Source organism: Miniopterus natalensis, chromosome 4, assembly GCF_054644295.1.
Source record: "Miniopterus natalensis isolate mMinNat1 chromosome 4, mMinNat1.hap1, whole genome shotgun sequence".
Lineage (NCBI taxonomy): Eukaryota > Metazoa > Chordata > Mammalia > Chiroptera > Miniopteridae > Miniopterus > Miniopterus natalensis.
In genome coordinates, this window is record NC_142084.1 from 74,401,887 (window position 1) to 74,422,818 (window position 20,932).

The following is a 20,932-nucleotide window of genomic DNA, read 5'->3' on the forward strand; positions in this document are numbered from 1 at the left end:
TACGCACACATGTGTGCACACTCACACACACAAACATGCAAAACGTCGGTAGTTATTTAGTCCAGTCGTTTCCAAACCTTTTTAGTAGCAACCCTTTTTTAAAAAAATTAGATCTTACTACTACAGTTTGGAGTGCAGTTATAGGTTGAATTTTATAGTCAATTATTATGAAAATAATAAAAAGCTTTGAAGAACATAAAACATTTGGGTTAGGGGTTATATATGACAGTTGCCCTTCTGTCAAGTGAAGGATCTAATTTATTATTGTAATTGGTTGCATAGTATCGAGAAAATTCTGATTCACATAGGTAAGTAGTTACAGGATTGTGGGGTTTAAAAATGCATGCCAATCCATTCGTATTCTTCCTGTTGAGCAGCAGCATCTGTTCCCTCTCCTGGACTCTGGGGCTTAGTGACTTGCTCATTAAAACGGTTTACCCTGTCTTCTACCTTCATTTGAGCAGGAGAGGCTTTATTCAAAGATCTTCTCCCAAATGAGCTAACCTGACAGCAGAATTTAAATACATCAGTGACTCTAACACTTTCGGCATATAACACATATAAGGGTGTCCACTGACTTTTATCAGAGCTTTTCAAATAAGTTCTAAAAAGTTAAGCCAAATAAAAGGCTATGGATTCCTGACACACTTCCACTATGCCCTAGAGTTCCTTGAAACATGTTGAGGAGGGGGAAACAGATTTAATCTATCCAGCTGCTTCCTTTACCCAAGAGGAAATGGGCCTGGAAAAGAACAGTGCTGACTGGCCTGAGGTCTCCAGCTCTCCAGGTTGCTTCTGGATACGCAAAAAAGGCTTGTTTCTTCCCTTTGTACACATTTTGGCCTAAAAGCCTCCTTGTTTCCCATAGGGCTCCTTACCAGGGGCCCGTTTGCAGACGAACTGTTAGAAAATATCATTTCCCCCCACACAGCTGTGGGAGAACTGAGCTCCAAATACTAGCTCAGCCTAGACTCAGCCAACCCCAGCCCTCCCCATGTCTCAATCTGGACCGCAGGCTGCACTCCACAGTGCACAGCCAGCTCTGGGCAGGTCCCTGTCCCCTGGGTCTCAGCCCTCCTGGGGAATGGGACCCAACAGCAGTGAAGCCCTGAGACCCCAAAGCTCTAGGCTCTGTGACAAGAGCTACCCCTCCACACACCCCTCCCCATCCTTGTCCCAGTGGGACTCTCAAGGCCTTACCCTTTCATCACAGGATGGAAGTGGTCAGCAGAAATACATGTTGAACAGACATCAAATCCTGTCCTCGGAAAGAATCTCTTTCCATCCCTGGAGCAGTGGAGACGGTAGAGGGGTGGGCTTTAAACTGACGGAGTGGGCAGCTAGAAGGCACATCCCTAAGACCCTAGCTTTGGACTCTCCAGGACCCCTGCCCTTGATGAGGGTTCCGCCTGCGTAATTCTGAGGCCTGATTTTGCCGCGTGTGTCGCCCCCTCGGGAAACCCACCTTCTGTTTCTTCCCGTGGTGCAGCTAAAAGGGCCAAATGGGGCCAAATGGGGCCACCTGTTTCTTCAGGCCGGCCCTCTGGCCCAGCGCTGTACCCACTTAAAGTAACAAGCAACAAGTGAAACTAGTTTTAATATTAGCCCAGTACCGCTAACATATTGCCACCTCAACATGGGAGGCCCGTAAAACCTCACTAGTGAGCTATTTTACTTTCTTGTACTAAGCGGTCAGCCCACCTCGCTTAGGACGCACGCGGCCGTGGCTGCTGTGGGGGGCGGGGGGGGGGGCGGCGGGGCGTCTAGAGCCCCACAAACTTCTCCTTCCTCATGGAAACAATCGCCCCGGACCCACTCGCCCTTCTCGAAGGGGAGGGTCGTTCTCTCGCCGCCACCTGGCTCCCCTAAGGCGTCCCGCGGCGCCCCCGCGCCCCTCCGCGCCCCGGGGTCCGTAACTTCCCCGCCGCAACTGGCCGGGCGGGGGCCCCGGGGACCCGCGGGGGAGCGCCCCCAGCCCGGCGGGGCGGAGCGGGCCGGGCCCCGCCTCCCTCGCCGCGCCGCGGGGCCGCCCCTGCGCCCGGAGCTCCGCCGCCGCCGCCGGGGAGCCGGAGCCGGAGCCGGAGCCGGAGCCGGGAGCGGAGCGCGCCGGCCGCCATCATGCTGAGCCGGCTCGGGGCGCTGCTGCAGGAGGCCGTGGGCGCGGTAGGCCGGGCGCGGGGAGGCCGCGGCGGCCGGGGCGGAGCCGGCGGCGGGCGGCGGGCGGAGGGCGAGGGCGGCGGGCGCGGGCCGCCCCGGGAGGGCCCCCACCGGCCGCGGCGCCTCGCCGGGCCTCCGCGCCCCCCGCGCAGCGCTGCCTGCGGCCACTCGCTCCTTTCCCGGCCGCGCCGCGCTCCGCGGCCGCTCCATTCCCCGACTCTTCTCCCCGAAGTGCTTCCTGTTTATTTTTCCTGCTCGCAGCCTCTCCCAGTTCCCAGCTCCCCCGTGCTCCATGTCGCCCTGTCGTTTCTTCCTCCAAATCCCGAGTCCCCTCCTCCAGCCTCTGCTCGCCCTCCTCCCGCCCACTCCTCCCTCCTGGCCCCAGCGCCGAGGAACAGCTGCCGCCCCAGACCTGTCGCGGGCCCCCAGCGGCCTCACGCTCCGCTTGGGGACTGCGGCCCTCGCCGCCCAGGTCCCGGCGGGGGCGGGCGGGGCGCGCCGCACCTGGAAGCAGCCTTTCGCAGATTTGCAGCGTGTGTCGCACACCTGCCGGCGCCTGCGGTCGGGGAGGCCAGCCGGCGGGGCCTGCGGCAGCAGCCCTGTGGGGAAGACTGTACTGATTTCTTCCATTCCCACAGTTTGTGTTTTTACCACTTTCTGTTGGGGGTGAAGGCTCGTCAGAGGCGGCCCACTAGGGTCACTTCATTCAGTGAAAGTGTAGTTTAGATAGGGAAGGCAGAGGCCCCGTACGAAAAGTAACCCTGGCCAAGAATTTGTCGGTAAAGTTAACAATTCTTTTGCATCAGCATAAACCCTCTCCTAGTTGATCAGTGTAGTGTATCAGATTTTCTCTGGAGAAACAACCTTGGGTTCCACTCCCTTCCTCCCCAACACTCCTCCCCCCCATCCTCAAATCAGAGCTGCTTATGAATGAAAACAGCCTCAGCCTTAAGCAAACTTGTGAAGAAAGTGACAAGCTTCTGCTCCTTCCTTGTCTGCCCACCTGCCCCCAGCTTTGCCCTCCCCCGATGTCCAGGGGCCTCAGGCCATCCCACCTGGGGAGGGGTTCCATATCATCTGTCCTTCCCCTCCTCCCTGTCCCCAACTAAGACAGCTGTCATCTTGGAAAGTGATCTGACAAACTACTTCATACCTCTCAAGGACAGCTGCATGCAAAGGGGGCAGACGGACAGGACCTTAGCCCTAAGAAGTGAATTTCTAATGCCTCCAGTGTCTGAATTTCAGTGTGTGAGGCTGGAGGAAATATCGGTGGTCAAGGGAGATACTTTTAGGCAGGTGATTTTCTTAGGCCCCTCAGTGTACAGCCTACAGGCCATACCCTAGAAGTTTGGCCCATCGTGGTCATTGGGAGAGATGGGAACCCCTCTTTTCCTCTGCACCCCCACATCTTGCACATAGGTCTTCCCCGGGCCTGGGTCATCAGGTTAAGACCCCAGCAAGTTGCTTGACTCCTTGTTAAGGAAGAAGCATGCTGCTCTTTCCTGCCCTCTTCTGACAGAAGAGAATAGCAATCATTATCCTGAAAAAGAAATTTGGTACAGTTTCTTTGGTCTAGAGTAAGAGCAGCTAACAATAGTCTCAGGTAAAGAGTATCCTCCCACTTTTTTCTCTCTAATGGTCTGTTTTGGCTAACCTGCATTCTCCTATTTCTATTTTTCTTACTGCATTATTATTATTATTTATTTTGTTTGTTTAAGCCAGAGCCAGTTTTTCAGAGACTATAAATGAATTTTGAGGTTCATTGAGCCCCCATCACAGACTTGTGAAATAATTGTAGTGCTGGTCAAGGGTCAGAAGGCATTCCAAGAGACAAGGAACTAGGGAACAGTGTCTTAAGGAGCTTGCTGAGCTATTTAGTAAATATTAATGACTAGTCACTATATGTGTGCCCCTTTAGGGGCAGACAGGTTCTGAAACACAGAACCCTGACCCCCAAAATGCTAACCCAACAATAATAGTATCACATAGAACGTGATAAGATGTGATCATACATGATGTGTTTGGAACGACTGCGGGAGATATCATTCTGGTGAGGGCTGTGCTCTCCATAACTAATTTTGAAAGAAGACAAGATTGGGCAGCCAAGGCAGGGGGAGTGCGTCAAGGCGTCAGCTTCAGTGTTACTGCTTCCTCCCCCTGTCCTTAGTGGTCTTCAAAGCATTCTTCTTGCCTTTGTTTCCAACGCACAACTGCCAGGTGACTCTTCCTAAAGCACTGCTTGGAAGATGTCACTGCCCTGCTCCCCATTGCCTGCAAATGTATATATATCCAGACTTCTTGCTTGGCATTCAAGGCTCTGTAACCTCATTAATCCATCCTTGCCCCAGACACACTTTCCTTCATCTCTTGATTGCTGAAGTCTGACCCAGTTCTTCAAGTTTTAGTTCCTGTGTGACCTCAGCCTTCTCTGTTCCAGCCTGTTGGAAGTGACTCCTCTTTTCCCAGGGGTCACTCTCCACCTCTCCTGTGTTTTCATCTCACACTGCTTCCTGTAGTTAAGTTAGTCAGTGTGATTTCATATTCTCATCTCCTTTGTAGCACTGGATTTTAGACATCCTTGTATTGCCTGTGACATCTAGCATGGTGTCGTGTATGTTACAGGCACTCAGAAGATACTTCCTGAATAGATTAAAGGAGGAGATATGTAGTTCTGTGGTACAGTAAAGCATGAGATTAGAGGGTGATGCATCCAGGAACCCAGAGAGGGCTTTGTGGAGCTGGACCTCAGCAGGACCTGACTGAGGACTTTTAGGATCTGGTTGAGTGTAGAGGGTACAGGGCCTCCTGGGCAGAGGATTGGCCTGAGCAAAGATCCAGAATAGAAATGAGCACCTTTGTTTGGAGAGGGACTACCTGATTATGTCTTTTTCTCCTGCAAACCTTTACTCTGCAAGGAAAGGGAAGAAATGCCCTTTTGGGGAAGTTTTCAGGGAAAGTGTGTGTTATTACAGTTCCAGCCAGGCCATGGAGATAGAGAGAGCGCTGGAAAGGGGGAGGTTTAGGGCTTGCTTGTAGCAGAGTCAGAATCCCCCATGGCCAATAGAAGGAGCTGGAGGAGGCATGGATGGGAGCAGAGCTAGCTAAGGAAGAGTTAGGGCTATACAACCTGCGGCCTTGGACAAAAGCTGCATGCACATTATAAGTGATGCTAATATGATGCTAATATTACCCATATAATGCTAATATTACCCATCTGACTGAACCGAGCCTGTTGTGGCCTTGAACACAGCATTTTGCAGACTCTCAGATTCAGAGGGACCTGAAAACTTTGTCTTTCTCATGTGTTCCATCCTTGTCATTTCGCTTTTGTTTTGGGGGTACGTTCCTGTTTTCCTCTGTGTACCTCTGTTGTAGCATAACCATGTTGTACTGAAAAGATGTGTTTCTGTGTCTGTTTCCCCCACCAACATTCTTAGCTCCTCTGAGACAGGGACTGTGGAATCCTGACATGCGGCAGGAGTACAGCATTTCCAGCAGGGAAGGAGGTCTGGGGAGTGGTGCTAGGAGATTGTTGGCAACAGTTCATATGTGTCCTGGAGAAAACATGTTACCATTCCTTTTGAGAACCCAGGATCACAGTGCCTCTCTCCAAGTCCACCTCCTTCCAAACCCTAGCACTGACCCAACACTTAATAGACAGTGGAATGTCTGTTCCTGTGAGTGTTGGTGGTGGTGGAGCCGGTGATCACACAGGTTATGCTCTGCTCTCTCTGCAGTGGGAGCCCACCATTGACCTTCTGGAGGCGTTCGTGGAGCACTGGAAGGGCATCACGAACTACTACATCGAAAGCACAGGTGAGGGCTGGTCTCCCCTTTAGGGAACTGGGAGGAAAGTATGGGCAGAGTCACCATGCAGCTCAGACATGCAGGTATCCCGGGGAAGGTGACATCTGCTGCCTAGGAGTTCAAAGTGAGGGCTGGCCTCACTCTGACCTTTTGAGAGAGGAGCTGTGTGAGGTGGGAGTGGAGACAAGGAGGTTGGGGGTCCCGCTGGCCTATCTGCAAGGCAGAGAGGTTGAGCTCCACTTGCCCCCAGCTTCCAGCTGAGTAGAGCATCCAGGCCTTGTCTTTAAGTGCCTGTGTCCAGGGTTTACTGATTAAAAAAAAAAGAAATTGAACAAATTCCTCTTTTCCCTGAGCCAACTTGGAGGGGTAAGAGGAGAAGAAAAACCAAGGCGTATCACTACCTGGTCCTTCCCATGCTCACACGCCAGAGAACCAAAGCCTTGGGGCAACTGGGCCCATCAGGCTCGCTCACTGGGAGGTGGAATCTCATTGGTTGCTTTGTGGTTAGTGTTGCTGGTGTTGATGGATGCACACCGATTGCCAGGTAACTCTGTCCTGCATCCCTGGCTTTCACTTCCTGGAGTTCAGACTGGGATTTGATTCCAGCCTACACCTTTCCTAAAGGCTTTATTTCCAGCCTGAGCTAGCCCAAGAAATTAGAAAGTAGCCTTGGACACTCTGAGGGACCCTCTGAACCCTCTGGTACACCAGGTTCCTCAGGCTTGCACTGTGGACATTTGGACTCTTTGTTGTGGGGTGTGGGAGTGCACTGTAGTATATTTAGCCACAACTCTGGCCTCTACCCATCAGAGGCCAGTACCCCCCTTCTCATGCGACAACCATAAATGTCTCTCTGGACATTACCAAATGTCCCCTGGGGATGGGGGAGCAGCAAAACTGCCCCCAGTTGAGAATAAGAACTTTAGACTGATAATCTCTCTTTCTTTTTCATTGAAATGTAATTGACATATAACATTATATTAGTTTCAGTTGTACAACATACTAATTTGATATATGGATAGATTGTAAAATGATCACAATAAGTCTAGTTAATATCCATCACCCGCCCGGCCTGGTGTGGCTCAGCGGTTGAGCGTCGACCTAAGATCCAGGCAATCGGGGTTCGATTCCCGGTCAGGGCACATGCCCGGGTTTCGGGCTTGATCAATGACTCTCTCATCATTGATGTTTCTCTCTCTCTCTCTCCCTCTGAAATCAATAAAGATATATTTTTGAAAACAAGAAAAAAATATCCATCACCGTACAGTTATATTTTTTTTTTCTTGTGATAAGAGCTTTCACAATCTCAGCAACTTACAGTATTGTTAACTATAGTCACCACTCTGTACATTACACACCCCAGGACTGATTTTATAACTGCAAGTTTGTACCTTTTAGGCTCACTTTGTACCTTTAGACGGAGAGCCCCAACTCACCAGGAGAGTAATAAGAGATCCAGAACTGACTTGGGTCCATCTGGGGCTTCGCCTGGGCCCAATCCATCAATTTCCAGAACAGTCCCTGTACCAGAGGTGCGGGTGTGGGTGAGGCAGCTGCCTTTCTCAAGAGCCTGTGCTTTCAAGGAAAGCTAGGGGGTGCTCCAAGGCCACTTCCAAAGTACCAAAACTTTCTTTTAAAAAACATTCTACCCTCTGCAGCTCTAAGACAGCTGCACTGACCCTCTCCATCAGGACCTCTGCATGGTGCAGCGGGTTTAAGTCTGAACCCATGGTCATGCAAGGATTTCTTTTTTCTGCTTTTTAAAAAATAGAATATTGCCTTCTGTGAGTATAAAAGAGAAATAAGCAAGTCCCAGGAGATTATCTTTTGGCAAGCTGCTAGAAGACAGCTTCTGAATTATATGACAGAGACCCCTGAGCCCACAGCTTCTCACTCAGACCCAGAGCTGTTTGCAGCCCTGGCAAAGATCCTTCTCTCAGCCCCAGAGTTTGGAGACAGAATTGATGCTCTCCCTTCTCAGAGTTGAATCCTGGGCCTTGTTCTAGAAGGCCTTTTGTGTTTTTAAATATGGAGGCATGAACTGTGAACTTCATTTCCTCTGGCCTTTATTTTGAGGGCCTCTCCAGGTTGCCCCCAGCCACCCCCACCCCCCCAGGCCCCTTGGGCTTCACCTCATGGAGCCAGAGTGTTTCATCTTCTCCCCACTCACCCTTTTTCCTGATTCTCAATTAGATGAAAACACCCCTGCCAAGAAGACAGATATTCCCTGGCGGCTGAAGCAGATGCTGGACATCCTGGTGTACGAGGAGCGGCAACAGGCAGCAGGCGAGGCCGGGCCCTGCCTCGAGTACCTGCTGCAGCACAAGATCCTGGAGACCCTGTGCACGCTGGGCAAGGCCGAGGTGCGCGGGACCCCACTGCCTCTCGAGCCTTCCATCCAAGCCTGGGCCCCTGGGTGCCAGGCTGTTCCACCTGTGCTCCCCTCAGTCCCAACACTGAGGGTGGGGCTGATGGGGGGCACTGGGGCCGGCTCACGGAGCACAGCGACCACCTCCCCTCGCTTATTGCTTTGGTGTCTTGTTCTTGCTGTCATCGAGGCTGAGGAACGGCTCCCATTTATTCAGTCAGCGTTCACTCAGCAAAGATGTGCTGAGGACCAGCCATGTGTCAGGCTGTGTCCTAGGCTCTGGGGACACAGCAGTGATTAAGACAAAGGAGCCCACATGCGTGTTCAGTGATGACAAGGTGATGGAGAAAAATGGAGTGGGAAGGGGGACCAGCAGCACAGAGGCCAGTTTCAACAGTGAGGGAAGGCGGCTTGCAAAGAAGGTGCCCTCCCTCCAAGCAGTGAGGAAGAGGAATTGCACAGGGGGCAATGTTCTGGGTCGAGGGGCACAGCCTCCTCTCCTGACAGGCCCTCTGCTCCCCAACCTTCAGTACCCCCCGGGCATGCGGCAGCAGGTCCTCCAGTTCTTCAGCAAGGTGCTGGCCCAGGTTCAGCACCCTCTCCTGCATTACCTCAACGTCCACAGGCCTGTGCAGGTGAGGGCCGAGACACCCAGGGGTGTCCGGGGGTGCAGCCCCCTTTCTTCCGTGCCACCCATTCCCCTCTATTTCTATCCTACTCCTCTTCCAGAAACTTCTCCGGCTTGGTGGGGTTCCTGGATCCCTCACAGAAAAGGAGGAGGTGCAGTTCACCACTGTCCTCTGCTCCAAGATCCAGCAGGACCCAGCCCTGCTCACCTACATCCTGGAAGTGAGTACCTCTGTAGTGAACAGAAGTGGAAGGGCCCAGACCCCAGTCCCACAGAGGCGCTCAGGCAGCTTCCCCTCCAGCTCCGTGCTGAGGCCCTAACAGTCAGCACGTCATGTGTTCCCAGGGGGGAGCATGGGGAATGGTCTCCACCACGACCTGGCCTCATCGAGCCTCCTTTGCAGGGTAAAAAGACTGTCACCAGGAAGAAAGCATCCAAAGAACCCACAGCCCTGCCTACAGAGACGGCCAGTATCGAGGACAAGGACCACCCCCACAGCAAGGCTCCCAACAGGGATCCCTGTGAGGCCTGGGCCTTGACCACCCAGCTGTCTGTTGAGACCCAGGAGCCCGATGCAGGGATTGGGGAGAGCAACCTGATCACCTCTCTGATTGGCTTGTGCAAGAGCAAGGTGCTAGATGGCAAGACGGCATGTGCCGGGACAGGATGAATTGCTGGGAGGGGACTTGGGGACGCAGGTGCATGTCCTGAAGTAGTATCCCTATCCCCTAGAAAGGTCGTGTGGCCCTAAAGGCCCAGGAGAATCTGCTGCTCCTTGTTAGCGTGGCTCCCCAGACAGCCGCCACCTACCTGGTGCAGAGCAGCCCCTGTTGCCCTGCGATTGTCAAGCACCTTTGCCAGCTATACCAGTCCTTGCCCACCTTTCTGGACCCTGCAGACATTGCTGCTTTAGAGGGCATCAGCTGGAGGTAGGTGCTTGGCCAGGGAAGGTGGGGCTGCATCTTCAGTGGCCAGAAGCCCTGCCTGTCCCCTGGTAGCCGGTTCCTCTTGTTTTCCAGGAGGAATGGGTACCCCTGATGGCCACCTTCTTCACAAGGTTACAGCCCATCCTAAGGGCCTTCTCACTCTCCAGGGAAGCATCACTTTTGCTTCTGCCCAAAGAGCTCCCTGTAGAGCTGACCACCCCAGCCTGTGCCCCTGGAACGGAAGTTCCAGGGCAGGGGGAGAAAGGCCCCAGCTTCATTCTGGAACAGCCAAGGCAGGCCTCACTTCCTCCCTCGCTCTCCCACAGGTTACCCAGTGCCCCATCTGATGAGGGTAACTTCCCAGGCAAGGAGGCCTTGGCTGCCTTTCTGGGCTGGTTTGATTACTGCGACCACCTCGTCATGGAGGCACACATGGTGAGTCCCACTGCTGTCTTCTCCATCCCCACCTGGAGGACTGAGTGGGTCTGTTGAGCTAGGCAGAGCCCCGGGTTAGCAAGGACCCTCTGCCTGTTGTATTGGATGCTGTACAAAGACAGTTATTTTCGGTGGAAAACTGTCAGTGGAGGTAAACGTGTTTAAGACATGCTCTTTGGTGCCCAGGTGGTTGCGGATGCCTTGGCAAAGGCTGTGGCTGCGAAGTTATTTGTGGAGATTCTGCAACCGCAGCTGCTACACGTGTAAGTCTATGTCCAGGCCCCTCAGATGTGGCCATGGTGTGGATCAAACCACTCACCCCACCTGACCCTTACTGTCCCTACAGCCAGGGACCCCATTAGCCAGAGTTACGTGAGTCTGTGGGTTCCATAGGTTCAATTTGAGCAGGCCTGCCCCTCAACACACCCGTGGCTCAGCGTCACTGTGGGCTAGCAAAGGCCTATGTCCTGCGACTCCATGACCTCAGGAGGGAAGGGAGGGAGCAGAGAGACACTAGGTGGAGATGTACAGAAACCAGGAAAGGGTTCTGCTACCCTCCCACTGGTCCACTCCCTGTCCCTCTGGCCTCCCCTTTCCTGCCTGGCTCAGTGTTCTGTCCAATAGGTCTGAGCAGAGCGTCCTGACCTCTACTGCTCTGCTGACAGCTCTGCTGCGTCAGCTCCGCTCCCCTGCGTTGCTTCGAGAGGCTGTGGCCTTCCTCCTGGGTGCAGAGCAACGGCCTGCAGCCCCCGAGGACAGCCCCTGTGCTCTGTACACTCACCTCATCAGGCACTGCGACCACCTTTCTGATGAGGTGAGGTGGGAAGGCCCTCATCTCCACTTGCGAAGGGGATTTCCTGAAGTCTCCCATTTTCATTAGCATTACAGATGGTTCTGCCTTTGAGACATTGAACCCCTCTCCGCCAGAAAGAAAGTGATGCAGTGACTGGTAGCCAGGCTGCTCTTGTCACACAGTAGTTTTCTGTGATCACATACTTGTGATGGCACTTTATATTTTGCACACTGCGTTTATATTCGTTGGATCTGTTTGAGGCTCCCAGCCACTCTGTGAGGTGGGCGAGTCCAGTATTCCATTTCTCAGACATAGAAACTAAGGCACAGAAAAGCCAATTTTCTTGCTTGTTATTGCACATCAAATTAATAATGGAACCAGGACCAGCCAGACTTCTGATTCCCAAGACACCAATTCAGAGGGCCACTTCCCCCAAAACCTGCCGGGGAGGAGGGACCCCCTTTTGGGCACACTTTTCTTAGCTGGGTGAGCAAACTCCCGGACACATTCTGAAGTGGGGGCAGGAAGAGGCATCCCACTGACCCCTTCTTGCCCCAGATCAGCATTGCCACGCTGCGGCTGTTTGAGGAGCTGCTGCAGAAGCCCCATGAACAGATCATCCAAAGCCTGATCCTGTGCCACCTCGAGGGTCGCCCTTATGTGGCCTGGGGTCCCCAGGAGCCCGAGAGCTATGAAGACAATCTGTAAGTGAAACCCAGTGCCTTGGAAGGCCCAGGCCCCACCCTGGCCCTCAGCATCCCTACAATCTTTCTTTCATTGGTTTATTGGCCACAGAGACTTAGAGGAAGACCCCTACTTCACAGACGGCCCCCTTGATGCTGGCTTTCAGCCCTCTGCCAGGCCCCCTCCAGTCCCTGCCACCAACTCAGATGGCAAAACAGTGGTGACTGAGATCGTCAACAGGTAGGGGGCAGGTCAGGAAGTCTAAACCACTTGAGTTTGCTCTGTCTTTGGCCATACTCCTGATGGGGCGCAGCCCAGGAGGGGAGGGATGTCCCCTCCAGGAAGAGATGAGCAGGGCAAGCTGGGCACCAGTGGGGCTCCTCCGTACCAAGGGTCCTGTCTCTCAGCTTCCTCTGCCTGGTTCCTGAGGAAGCCAAGACTTCAGCCTTCCTGGAGGATACTGGATATGACACTTATGTCCACGATGCTTACGGACTGGTGAGTGTTGAGGCCCCTGCCACACCCACTTCTCGACCCTCAAAGCTGTGGGGTTAATAATTCTGCCTTCTCCCTCTGTGAGTTCTGCCCAAGGCACTCCCATCTCTAGCCAAGAGCCCTGAGCCCACTTTCCTGTGTTGTGTGGCCCCTCTATGTGCTAGGTCTCCTGGCCATGGGCCTCCTCTCAACTCACCCTCCTGTTCCAGTTCCAGGAGTGCAGCTCCCGAGTCGCCCCCTGGGGCTGGCCACTGGCTCTCACACCTCTGACCCCCCAGGAGCCTGAGCGGCCTTTCTTTGAGGGGCACTTCCTCCGAATGCTGTTTGACCGCATGTCCCGGATTTTGGAACAGGTAGCCAACAGGACTGGGCCCCAACCAGAGGGCAGGGGCTCATGGGAGCACCCCAGGAGGGTGCCTCTGGAGTCCTTTGGGAGAGCAGGGCCTGACCACGGGGTTGAATTGTCTTCGGTTCTTCAGCTCCACACCCCCCACTCCCCCACCTTTCCCCAGGCGGGAAGCCCCGTCTCGACTCTGCCCCACACGCCCTAACATGTTCTGGCCCTCAGCCCCAGGGATCCATGACACACACACATCATGTGAGTCTCCCACCCCCGCACACGTTCACACTGGCCAGACACCTTTCTGGGGGAGTGCAAAAATGCTCACCACCCCCTGACAACCCTTGATTTGTCCACCATGTTCCCTACAGCCATACAGCCTGAACCTGCAGGTGACCTCAGTCCTGTCCCGGCTCGCTCTCTTCCCCCACCCCCTTATTCATGAGTACCTCCTGGACCCCTACATCAACCTGGCCCCTGGCTGCAGGAGCCTGTTCTCTGTGCTTGTCCGGGTAAGGATGCCTGGGAGTACGTCAGTGGTGGGTGGGAAGGGAGGGGAACAGGACAGGGACTTGGTGCCTGCAGACGTATGGACCCTCGCCAGTGCCAGGGGAAAGCACAGGTACCACCCCCCCCATGGTGCAGTAGAGCCATGGGACCTCGCTTGAGTGTCCCTGGTCCCCACGTCAGTCCTCTCTTATTCCTGCTCCAGGTAATCGGGGACTTGATGCAGAGAATTCAGAGGGTACCCCAGTTCCCAGGCAAACTGCTCCTGGTGCGCAAGCAGCTGATGGGTCATACTCCTGGGGAGCAGTAAGTAACCGAGAGAAGTTCATGCCTGGGGAAGAGCCTTAGGTGGGAGGGCAGAGTGCTTCAGGGTGGGGAGGTGCCAGGCCTTGGTGCAGAGGGCCTGTTGTTGAGCTCTATCCTCACTCAGAGGTGTCTGCCACTGGGTTATGCACTGGGATGTCACACTGGGGGCACACCCGCTGCCTTTCAGCCATGACTCTGAGCTTTCCCCCTCAGGCTGGACCACCAGACCCTCCTCCAGGGAGTGGTAGTACTGGAGGAATTCTGCAAGGAGCTGGCTGCCATTGCTTTTGTCAAGTTCCCCCCACAGGGTCCTCACCTGCACCTCTCCCCATCCCCAGGAGGGCATGTCTGAGCCAGAAGCATGACGGGAGGGGAGGCTCCTGTCCTCACCTCTGCCCAGGAGCTGCCTCCCTCCCGCCTGGCTGAGCCACTGCCACTCTTCTCCTGGGGCAGGGGCCTGGCTCCGTCTCCTGTGTATCCAGGGACCTCTGCCTCTGTGGAGGCCTCCCAGGTTACCTCGGCTCCCAGGTTACCTCAAAGAGACCTTGCCTTGTTGGCTACACAGGGCTGGGCTTCAGGAAGTGGGACTCCAAGGTATATCAGAAGCCAAGGAGCAAAAGAGGTGGCCTCCTGGGCAGCATGTGTCCTCAGGGCCTTCTCCGGGGAGCTGGGTGATGGCCAGGTGAACATTGGAACCCAGACCCCCCAGGGTTCTGGGCCTGTCACCTGCCTCTATGGGCCATTTGTGGCCAGGGCTAAGACCTGTGACTCAGTCCTGGTGGGCACAAGGGGAAGTGAGCTGATGGCTCCAAGGGCTGGTCAGGACTATAGGTCAGAAAGATGAGGGCATGGGAGCCCTGTCTCTGTGACACTAGGTACCATAGATTCTGCTAAGACTTGACTTTTCTTTTTTTCTCCTGCCTTCTTGACTTAACCCTGTGGAAGGGGCAGTGGAAGGCAGGGGTAGCCCGCTTTTCTTGCCTGGCTCTCCTGGAGACTGTTGCAAAATCCCCAACCGCCTCATGGCAAATGGCCAAAGCATGCTCCGCGCCCAGGCGGGGGCAGCTGCTAATGAGAACCTTGATGCAACTCCACCAGGGCGGGAGAGGGCCTGGGGAACCGGGGGCTGGGTGCCAGGCTCCAGCTCCAGCTGGTTTCTCTCTGGCGCCTTCTGAACCCGTCTCAGCAGGTCCATAACACCTGGGCAGAGGGGCGCGAGACCAGGGGAGGCCAGGCCCAGCCCGCAGTGTTCTCAATGGAAAGCTCTTCCAGGGAAGCAAAGGAGCTCAGGGTATAGAGGAGGCCAGGATGCCCACTTGACTGCCGGCCCCCAAGGCCTGGCAGGGAGGGGCTGGGGTACAGGCAGCAGTCCTGGTATTCTTCTCCCTGCATGCCCTCTGAGGCTGGGGCTGCCACCCCACCCGGCCCGAATCTGTCTCGACCTGCAGGAACACACAGGCGGCGCCAGGCATTACCTCACAGCAGGACTGCAGTTGCTGGCTTTGCTCCTGGGCAAGGAGGAGCAGGCCAGAGCCCCTTTTGCTTCCTTTTCCTGCCCATGCCTCTTCAAGAAGCCAGCCACAGGTTGCCAAGAGGTGACATGAAAGAGGAGGAAACTCAGTGACCTCTACCTCTCCTACATTCCTCCAAGCTGGGGAGGACTGACCTGCTGTGCTGAAGGACACCGGGCGTGTGCGTGCGTGTGTGCGCGCACATGGGTGTTGATGTGGGAATGGGAGAAGGCTCAGTGGGCAAACTGGGTCTGGACTCTTTGATTTTGAAAATGATCACGCATCCAGGAGTCGAAACACTCCCCTCGTCGATGCACTCTGGTATTCACATGGTGTCTCCCCCAGACACCATGGCAATAAATGGTGTGGTTGCACGGACACAGGCGCCCTGTTCTCCACCCTTCGCGTCCTTCTGCTCAGGGCTCCACTGCTAATTTGGGCCCATCTTCCTCCCCAAGTAAGACAAATTAAGTTCCTTTTTCAGCACTGGAGCAGAGGGGGGTGGCAGTAAACAGACAGGCTCTGGCAGCGCAAATCTGACGTTCCTCAGCGCCTGCCAGCAACAGCCGCTCTTGGCCAGGCAACACTATTTCTGCTCAGCTTGCCCACAACTGAGGGCTGGCTAGCCTTGGAGACACCCTGAGGGAGTGGGCCATCTGCAGCGTGTGTGTGCAGCCTCAATTTAGGTGCTTAGGTTGTGAGTTGTAGGACTGCTTTTGGGGTGAACAGTGGGCCTGCTAATTTAAAAATCTCATTCCTAAATGTACATATGTGGATCCCCTGAGGAAGTCACCAAGAGTGCACCAGGGCAGGGCAAGCTGAAGACTCGAGAGGGCTGGTCAGTGGTTCTCCCCTCAGTGCATGTTAGAATTACTTAGGTGGTTTTTTAAAATACCAGTGCCCCAGCCCCACCCCTCTGTGAAATAAATCAGTATCTCTGGGGGTGGCCCAGAGTTGTTTTTAAAGCTCTTCCAGTGATTCTAATGGGTACCCAAGGTTGAAAACTACCAGAGGCTAAAGAATGGGAGCAAAGATCATTGCCATTTGACGTGGATATGGACTGGTGGGTTCCTCAGACACTGAGGTGAAAGGGTTTGGTTCCATCATTTGGAAGATACTTGTCCTCAGATGGACAGGAGGATTCCTACCACAACCCCAGAGGCCAGAAAGAAGGACAAGATGGCAGCCAAGAGGCAGGGCCGCAGCGGGGGAGGGCCTCTGAGGTGGCCCTGGTCATTCACTCCAGTGCCAGACTCTGGTTACTTCAGAAGGGAAGCCCAATCAAGTGTTTCCTGGCTCAGAGTCAGAGATCTGGACTTCAGATGTAGTGAGGCGCACACAATATATTTTCTTTGTTCATTTCTTTTGGTTTTCCTTTAAATTTTAGTAAAGTTCTTTAAACAATTCCTACCATGATTCAGCTGGACTAAGGGGAAATGAGGAAAAGATTTTGGTTTGGTTTCGGCTGGAGTTATAAAAAGGCAGAGGCAAGAGCCAGGGGCCCGGCAGAGTGACCGGGGAAGGATCAGCACAAGAAGGAAACCCAGGCAGGGGCAGCTCTTGACTCCACGCCTGCCTGAAGTTTCCCTGGCATTCTCACTGCTCAAAACTTGGAGGGCAAGTGGTCACATCCTACCCTGGCAGGCAAGATGAAGAGGTTCTCAGTGCACCCAAGATAGGCCGCGGTGGACAGCAGGATGCCTGCCTGCCTCAAGCTCCCAGCACCCAGCAGGCTGCCCCCTGCAGTGTCAGCTTGCTGTCTGGGAAGGACTGGGTGGCTGTCGGCGGGACAAGGGGAAGAGCTTCTCTTCTGAGGGCAGTCTGCCCCTTCCTGCTCATTTCCTCCCCACAGACATTTAGGTGGGAAGGCTAAGTAAGGTGTGTGGGGGGGGTATTTACTCAGCAAGGGACCTGTTCCCTTGAAGTGACCTCCCCAGTATGCCCTCCATATTCTAAGTGCCTGAGAATCTGGCACAGAAAATGAGAAGATGCTGTCTCAGGTTCAGAAAGTTCTCATACCCCTTAGGGAGCAGTGCCCTCATTGTGCCTCAGGGCAACTGAGTCCTTGAGTTCTGGACTCCTTGCTTGGTTAAAGGCACTGTCCCTTCTGGTGCAATGTAGGGACCTATTTCATGGTGAAGAGAGATGAAAGTCCCCCTGAGAAGCAGAACTGTCCTGCTCCCAACACAATGGGATCCCTGATTGCCAACCTCCTGCCTCCCTAAGAGGGAGGCGAAACCACAGTGGAGGGAGCACAGATGGCAGCTCCTTGTCCACTGATGGAATCTTCCTATCTGTTGACTGGGACAACAGATGATTCCTGAAGCCTCTGTAAGAGCTGGCTTTGTAGGTCTTCCTCCACCACCTTCCACCAAAAGTAGTTCTCACCCCGAACCTCTGGTGGCTCATTTTGGATACCTGGGTTCCGAAAAGCTACTGTCACCAGCACATTCAGGCAGATGCCATCTGTATGGTCTTTGCCCAGGTGCTGTAGTCCAAGCAACCCCTTGGTCTCCACTGCCAAGTGGTGCAAAGTCAGACATTCCTGTAGCAACCGCAAGACGGCCATCCTGATGCCACACTTCTGCTCCATGGGGGCAAAGCCACAGGCAGTGATGGGCAAGTGAGGCACCCCCACTGCACCCACCAACACCCACACCGTCTGGACACTGGTAAAGGTGGCCACGAGCCGCTGACACACCAGACTGCAGGGAAGCTCTTGGGGCAGAATGAGAGGGTGCCTGGCCTGATGGCGGTACTGGGCAGCCAGCTCAATCAGGTGCAGAATGTCATGGGCTCGCAGAGGAGTGGGCAGGGAGGTTCGTGGGTACCAGCCAGCCTGCAGGGACTCTGCATCTGCCTCCTTGGAAGTCTTGAGAACTCCACCTGGGGGAGATGTAGGGGATGGGGTGAGGGAAAGGGTCTGTGTTGAGAGAAGTGCTAGGCCTGGCAGACTAAACAGCCACTGAGGCAATCTAACCCTGACACTCAGGCTGGAACCTGGAGATGCCAAGCTTGGACCAGCCAGAATAGGGGCTGCTCTCACCTGAGGATGAGCTGGGGGAAAGGTGTCAACGGCCCCCTACCCACGCTGCCACCAGGTGTGCTGTACCTGTGGGGTGAGCAAGGAACACAAAGCGGATCCAGGAGGGACCCCGCTCCTCCACAGACAGCAATGTCAGAGGTTCACAGTGCAGCCCGGCCTCCTCCTTCACCTCCCGCTGCAGCGCCTCCACAATGGTCTCCCCAGGCTCCATTCTCCCCGCGGGCAGGTACCACGACCCACGGCACTCTTTCTTGGCCTCCTGGATCAGTAGCACCTCATCCTGAAGGGAGAGAAAATCCTCATCTCAACACAGCCAGGCTGGGAACTCCAAAGGAGAGGCACAGCCAGCAGCCTTCCCTTGTCCTGAGGCCGGATCATATCTTAAAAACAGTTACCCAGTACCCCTTACTAGTGGGCACCCTCAAACTGTTGAGCCCTCCTGGGGAACGGCCCTTGTGTGGCTGCCAGCTGCAGCTGTCCCTCTTTGCGTTTTACCCCTTTGCATTCAGACTTCCATTGCAGAAAGGAGCTAAGACTCCTGGGAGCGGCTTCAGGGGCTGGGGATCAGGCCAGACAGTGGGAGCTGCCGTGTGTCCTGCGCTGTCTGCATTTGTCACTGTATCTCTCCCCTCCCCTCTTGGTTTACAAACTGCTGTGGCCTGTCCTCACGCTGGAGTCTGAGGCTTTGAAACATGCCCCCACCCACACCCCATACAGCTCCTGCCTATGGCCTTGGCCCCTTCTAGCTGTTTGTCACAGCAACTTGTACTGAGATCAGCGCCAAAACGAGCATCACACAGGGGCGAGGCCTGAGTGTAGGCGCAGTTGTGCCATTGCTGCCCGTGGGACGCAGAGGAGGTCTCCGCAGCACTGACCAGATCTGGAAGAGAGCCCACTCTTCCGTGGCGGGCACTGCTAGCCAGACTCTGGGGAAGGGCGTTAAGCCCTCCCACGAGGAACGGAGGCCTAGCGGGACGAGACAAACGGGCTCCTGCACTGCGCTTTCTCCTCTGTACATCTGACAACCGCAGGGTTGGGCGCACAAGGCTCAGAAGTCAGGGTCACAGTGCTTTGCAAAACTGGGAAGCGCCACCCACAAAGAAGTGGTGGCTGCCGCCCGCAGGTCCTCGGTCCCCACGGGATGGGCGGCGCGCCGCGGGCCCGGCGGCCGCGGGCGGGCGCTCACCTGCTCGTTGAGGAACACGGCCAGCACCACGTAGCAGACGTTCCGCCGCAGCCGCGCGGGTGCCCGCAGCTCCCCGGCCGGCTCCGAGTCACACCTCTGCACGCACAGCCCCTGACCCCCCAGCACCGCTGCCAGCTCCGCCTCCAGGCCTTCTGAGGCCATCGGGTCCCCTGGGGGGCGGCAGCCTGGGCCCGCAGACGCGCCGAGCCAGGTGGGGAGCGACGCGGGGGAGCCGGCGGCGCGTCCCCTCGGCCTTCGTCCCCTCCCCCCGCGGACTCCCGCCGGGCGTGCACGCGAACGCGGAAGCGCCGGCCGAATCCCGGCCGCTGATAGGCTGCGCGTTCCCACGACCTGCCCGGATTGGCTGGCACGCGCTGGTCACCGCGGGGGCGGGGCCACTCCGTAAGGGGGCCGGGCGCCCCTCCGGGTTGTGCGGTCACCGCGCGCCCGGCTGCGGCTTCGGCGTCTCTCCCGGTTTCTCCTCGCCTTCTCCCGGTACGTCTAGCCGCCAGTCTCGCTAGTTTCTCCAGCGCGCACAGGTCGGCGCCGGCTCTGACGGTTACGTCATCCTGCCTGCAGGCTGCGGAGCGCCACAGTGGCCAGCGATGGTGACGTCACAACAAGCCGAATAACGTCACGGAGGGCCGGGGGCCGCCGCTCTAACGCGTTGTCCAGCTTTTGTCATAACCATACCACTGCATTGCCCAAAACGAACACTTCCCAAATAACCTTTTTTCACCAAAAATACTGAGTGTCACAGTAACAGGGGACATACGCTCTTGCCTTAGAAGAGATTCTGATCTAGTTGGGAAGGTAGACGTTGACATAAAATAAAAAGTCAACTCGGGGTCATAAGCCAAATGCTAAGTGATTGGGGCTGGAGGTGTGACACTGCTCAGAGGAGGGAGGGAGCAGGACTGGGATGGTTAAGGTGTGGCTGGCAATAGAAGGGGGAACTGGGGGCAGAGGGAGGTCGTGGGATCAGCGTCCCAGCCCCCTGCCCACCGCATTTCCCGTGCTGTTTCAGCGCCCTCTACCCTGCAGCCTGAGAGCCCTGCCAGGGCAGGGGCCAGGTCCAGCTCCTTCATCTCTGTTGCCCCCACACCCAGCTGGCTCAGCCAGCTGCATTGAGAGCAGGGTGTGGATTTTGGCGAGCTCCCGCTTCTCTCCCAGCCTGACCTTCCCTCCTCAGAGCTTCCTTTAACCACCTCTCAGGACAGGAAGGCAGGGCCAGCTGGAGTGAAACTATGAAGCCAGCCAAATCTGGAGTCCTGAGTTAGGTCTCCCCTTTCCCTTCTGCTGGCTTTGTGCACCTCCCTTTTGGGGGGACAGTCGCTTGGTGGAGCAGACAAAGCATTGGACTTGGAGCCAGATGTCAGGCTGGCTCTGTGTCCCTGGATAAGTTGTGAGACTCAGTTTCTTCATCTGTAGAGTTGGCTCACAACAGCTCTTCCTTCACAGGGTTCTTGGGAAGATGAGATGTCACGGGAGGAGCTCCATGGGCTGTTCAGCATCACCAACTCCCCCCAACCCCTGGCTGGGCCTTCCTGGCCACAGCACTTGTTGCTACGACACAAAGGCCCACTTTCATGAAATGTGCCTCCAGGGCCACCATGGAGCTAGACTTTACTCTCGGGAATTCCAGCCACACAAGATCTGCCTCCTTAGGCCCTTCTCACACACTGAACTGTGAGATCCCTGGAGGCGGGCCCTGCATTAGGCTGTGGGGGACTCTCAGTGGGC

At 55.5% G+C, this 20,932-nt stretch overlaps 2 protein-coding genes and 1 long non-coding RNA gene across 4 annotated transcripts in view; 1 reads left to right on the forward strand and 2 right to left on the reverse strand.

Moving 5' to 3' along the window:
* Positions 1–1,655, reverse strand: part of LOC107543549 (uncharacterized) — a 10,593-nt gene extending 8,938 nt beyond the window's left edge. Inside the window, exon 1 of the long non-coding RNA XR_015714415.1 lies at positions 1,201–1,655. This is a non-coding gene — a long non-coding RNA (uncharacterized LOC107543549). The remainder of the gene's footprint in view (positions 1–1,200) is intronic.
* A 435-nt stretch (positions 1,656–2,090) lies between these two features.
* Positions 2,091–14,048, forward strand: FHIP2B (FHF complex subunit HOOK interacting protein 2B). 2 transcript variants are annotated; one of them, XM_087816846.1, is made up of 17 exons: positions 2,091–2,163; positions 5,895–5,973; positions 8,158–8,327; positions 8,863–8,967; positions 9,062–9,181; positions 9,364–9,591; positions 9,693–9,889; positions 10,213–10,321; positions 10,508–10,584; positions 10,946–11,135; positions 11,673–11,818; positions 11,910–12,038; positions 12,206–12,296; positions 12,503–12,646; positions 13,005–13,145; positions 13,346–13,446; positions 13,660–14,048. In XM_087816846.1, exons 1-17 carry the CDS (start codon positions 2,119–2,121, stop codon positions 13,796–13,798), a joined length of 2,211 nt encoding a protein of 736 aa, XP_087672972.1. In that variant the 5' UTR covers positions 2,091–2,118; the 3' UTR covers positions 13,799–14,048. The 2 variants fall into 2 exon arrangements, with proteins under 2 accessions (XP_087672972.1, XP_016076596.1); XM_016221110.2 differs by lacking the exon at positions 2,091–2,163 and having other exon boundaries at positions 5,228–5,973.
* A 2,107-nt stretch (positions 14,049–16,155) lies between these two features.
* NUDT18 (nudix hydrolase 18) lies at positions 16,156–19,351 on the reverse strand. The gene is made up of 3 exons (XM_016221101.2): positions 19,190–19,351; positions 18,070–18,283; positions 16,156–17,843 (listed from the first exon to the last, which is right to left on the reverse strand). The coding sequence occupies exons 1-3, from the start codon at positions 19,349–19,351 to the stop codon at positions 17,248–17,250; spliced, it is 972 nt and encodes a 323-aa protein (XP_016076587.2). The 3' UTR covers positions 16,156–17,247.
* Between the last annotated feature and the right edge of the window lie 1,581 nt (positions 19,352–20,932).